Below are 4,293 nucleotides of genomic sequence, written 5' to 3' on the forward strand. Positions count from 1 at the left end.
TATATCCACATTAATATTTTAATGTATTAAATAAATTATTATATTATTTTAAATAATAACATTAAGTAGTTTCCCATATATTATCTTATAACAAATAAATTTATCTTTTATGAAATCATAATTTTCTATTTTTACAAAATAAATTAATTATTTAAAATGATTTTAATATATATTAATATTTTAGAGTTATATGCTTGGGAAATGTTTCAAATCAGACCTTACAGGAAGATAGGATATGAGAGCATTTGGATGATAAAATTAAAAAACCTTCTTCATATGCTCTTCCAATATATATGATGAACTGCCTCGAAACCCTTAAATTATTTTAGAGGCGTTTAGACTATTAAATTTGATTTGGGATAAATCTTGTAGAAAGAGAGAGTTTCAGGCAAAAAACAAAAGTAAGGAGAAATATGGGGCTAAACCGTAATATGATTCGAGTTAACGAAAAGATTTGAAACGTTTATTAAATTAAAATATGAGTAGGCTTTGGGGTAAATCATGTTAAAAATAATAGTATCGGGCCAAAATTGAACTAAAGAAAAATCTGATGTTCGTTGTAGGAATGAGCAATTTAGTAGCACGAAAACGCCATTCTAACACACAAAAATTCTTAATGATTATTATTATGTTTCTTGTTCAGTCCGTTGGATTTTCTGCAGTGCCATTCATAGTCATAGCCATCGTCTGGTTCGTATTGCTTGGACTCTTCCTCGTCTGCTCATGCCTCTGTTGTTGCTGCTGCGGCTGTGGCCGCCGGAACTACGGCTACTCTCGCGTCTGCTACACCCTCTCTCTCGTCTTCCTCCTGCTTTTCACCATCGCCGCCGTGTAAGCTCCAATTAAAACGCATTAACTGGTTGTTACCTCATCAAATTTTGTGTAATTTCAAAAGAGAGATGTTGTTTGTGTTCAGGATTGGGTCTGCGATGCTGTACACTGGGCAAAACGAGTTCTACGGTAGCGTAGAGAATACTTTTATGTACATTGTGAGACAAGCAACTGGAGTTTTGACTAAGCTTACGAGCTTATGGGACTCGATTCAATCTGCTAAAGACATTCAGCTCGATGGGCATAACCTGTTTCCTCCCGAGTTTAGAGGTAACATCGATCATTTCAACAACATGATCAAGATGTCTAACATCACTTACCCTGACCGTGTCGCTAACCAGACTATTCGTTATCTCACGGGTGCACTAAACCCTGTGTAAGTATTCACTAGCCAGACGCCTTGCGTCACAAGCTAAATTATATAGAACCTCTGTTTTGTTTATTTACTTAGACTCAAATTCGTTTTATTCAGGAGATATGTGTTAAACGTGATTGCTGGTGTTATGCTTTTAGTTGCATTCCTCGGCCTCTGTAAGTCCCAATCATCTTTAAATTAAACTTATTTTGATCTCAATACTATAATTGATTGTATCTGTTTTTTCGTCTGAAACAGTGTTTTCGTTCTGTGGACTGCGAGTTCTTGTATACCTGTGAGTTACACACTTACACTACCGTTGTCATATTATATATATCATATGCAGATGTAATGTTTTATAATGAATGTTTTAATTATCAGATTGGTAATTCTGGGTTGGATTCTCGTCACAGCAACAATCCTCCTCAGTGCCATCTTCCTCGTTTTCCACAAGTAATCAAAACTTTTTCATCATCACTTGATCTAGCTAACCAAATATCTTTCTTTTTTTCCGGATTCGAACTAATGATGGTAGTTAAAACAGTGTGGTTGCGGACACGTGTATGGCTATGGACCAATGGGTGCATGATCCAGCGGCAGATTCGGCATTGAGCCAACTTCTTCCATGTTTAGATCCTAAAACCATTGGAGAGACTTTGGATATAACCAAGACTATGACTGTTATGGCCGTTGATATGACCAATGCGTACACGGTCAATGTTCCCACCTAATGTTCCTTTCTACCACAACCAGTCCGGTCCACTCGTTCCTCTTCTCTGTAACCCGCTCGACCAAAATCATAAGCCGCGACCTTGTGCCCCGGACGAAATCCTCCTAGCCAATGCTTCCCAGGTATATATACATATAAACTAAAACACATTTCCCCACGAGTGATAAAATGTTAACGTTGTTGTCTCAATTTTTTTTAATGTTTTGGTAAATAGGTTTACAAAGGTTATGTGTGCCAAGTGAACGCAGAAGGAATATGCATAACGCAGGGTAGGTTAACTCCAGCTTCATACGACCAGATGATGGGTGCAATAAACGTCGGGTTCACTTTGGACCATTACGGTCCCTTCTTGGCTAGTATAGCGGACTGTACTTTCGTACGAGACACCTTCAGAGACATAACGACCAAGAACTGCCCTGGACTCAGCATCACCAGCCAGTGGATCTACGCAGGACTCGCCTCGCTCTCTGGTGCAGTCATGTTCTCACTTATCTTCTGGTTGATTTTCGTCAGAGAAAGACGTCACCGATCTCATACCAAAAAGTCTATGATCCAGATGAATAGATTTTAATTTAATTACTGGAGCCAGCACATACTATTGAGTGAGCCCATCATACTGTCACCTCTTTTTTTTTTTTTCTGAAAACGTCAATGGTATGCTTTTAAAAATAAAATCGTATAGAATGAATTTGTTTGATCCCTTTTTTATATATGTTACTCAGTGAGGAATTTACAAATCAACAAACTGATTTAGGATAATAACTTACTTCATTAGGTAGCTATTGATGTTTGTTTTGACTGGTTTGGAAAATATTAACTTGTATGACTGTTTCTTTTTCCAGTTTATCTACGTATATTGATTGAGGTGAGAAAAAAAAACATGTTGAACAATTCTATGGTCGATATGACTAGCTAGCAGTAGCAGAGTAGGTTTCAAATCAGTAAAGCCATTTAATGATTTTGAGAAAGAAACGTCGTCGTCGGACCCCAAAATTAAATGTAAGTAAAGATTACGACTAGTTGGGCATGAAACCATACCTTATCATAGTACGACGAATGTAATATTCTCACGTGCATGATCTGTATGTGCACAACTAATAGGTGTCCCTGCCGTTTCAAATTATTACTATAGTATTTTTTTTCTCTCGAAATCGAAACAGGTAAGATTTTTTTTGCGTATTAGTTAGGGTCAATAATAGCAGTCAAAAACAAAACAAAACAAAACAAAACAAAAAAGTTAGGCTCCCATTCTGATATATTATTGTCAGTGTCACCTAATAAAATCTTAGATTTGCTGGTTTTTGACTCGATGCTCTGTGTGAATTAGGCCTAGTGTGAATCCTTTCCTAGGAAGGATATACTTGTATAGTAGTGTACATCGTAAAATAAAAGTTGTGGAGTACTAAAGTAATAGAGAAATGGGATCGTTAAGATCAATGCCACAATACCCAAAGTCATGCATCGGGCCGTCCACGGGGAACGAAGTCATAGTCAAATGACCTCACGTGTTCGAAGCACCAAATCTTAACAAAACAACAATTTTATTCTGTTTCGCTTAACATAACTACATATAATATACAAATTCAGAACTATGCCAATTAAATCCTATGTCTTTTTGGAACAAAAGAACATCCAAAAAGACAACAATAGTATTTGATTGGCTAATGCACTTATAACTGAAGTCCGAAGGTTTTTATTTAATGATTTTAAGCCAGAAATACAATTAGGAATAAAACAAAATTTAGGTTGTCATATTGGAATACTATGAATTTTCTTGGATTTTTTTAAAAGAGTTAAACATTGGTTAATTTGAAAAGTAATGTTAATAAAACCTCTTGCGAATCACGCTTTTGTTCTCGAATTGATAACACTTTACAAAATTAAAATAATATTGAAGATATTACTTGAAGGCTTTATATAGAAACACACCAAACAATAAAGTAAAAGAAGAGAGTGAGTGATTCATCTCCTCTGTTTCCATCATCCATTGCTTTAAAAGCAAAGCACTTCCCAGAGAGAGAAAGAGAGAGAGAGAGAGAGATTAGATAGATCGATCGGAGGAGATGACGAAACTGACGGAGAAATCGGGAAGCCGACCACCGTGGGTGGGATTAGCGGCAGCCGCGTGGGTTCAGACGTCGGCGGGAAGTGGTTCGACGTTCCCGCTTTACTCATCGGCTCTCAAATCGGTTTTGGGTTTTAGCCAGCAACAGGTCACCATCCTCGGCGTCGCTTGTGATCTGGGTGAAAACATGGGCCTACTTCCAGGCTACGCCAGTAACAAGTTTCCTCCTTGGTCGATGCTCCTCATCGGCGCTTCCTCTTGTTTCCTTGGCTTCGGTGTTCTTTGGCTCTCCGTCAGCCAAATCGTTCATGG

General features: G+C 37.5%; 1 protein-coding gene and 1 pseudogene across 2 annotated transcripts in view; both read left to right on the forward strand.

Annotated features, from left to right (window-relative positions):
• On the forward strand, positions 900–2,528 carry LOC104703383 (annotated as a pseudogene).
• The window catches only part of LOC104703384 (protein NUCLEAR FUSION DEFECTIVE 4-like), a 5,981-nt gene continuing 5,527 nt past the window's right edge, over positions 3,840–4,293 (forward strand). For both annotated transcript variants that reach the window (XM_019228019.1, XM_010419392.2), the window contains exon 1: positions 3,840–4,282. In XM_019228019.1, coding sequence (XP_019083564.1) covers positions 3,980–4,282 — 303 coding nt within the window. In that variant the 5' untranslated portion in view covers positions 3,840–3,979. The remainder of the gene's footprint in view (positions 4,283–4,293) is intronic.

This window comes from Camelina sativa, chromosome 7 (genome assembly GCF_000633955.1).
Source record: "Camelina sativa cultivar DH55 chromosome 7, Cs, whole genome shotgun sequence".
Classification (NCBI taxonomy): Eukaryota; Viridiplantae; Streptophyta; class Magnoliopsida; order Brassicales; family Brassicaceae; genus Camelina; species Camelina sativa.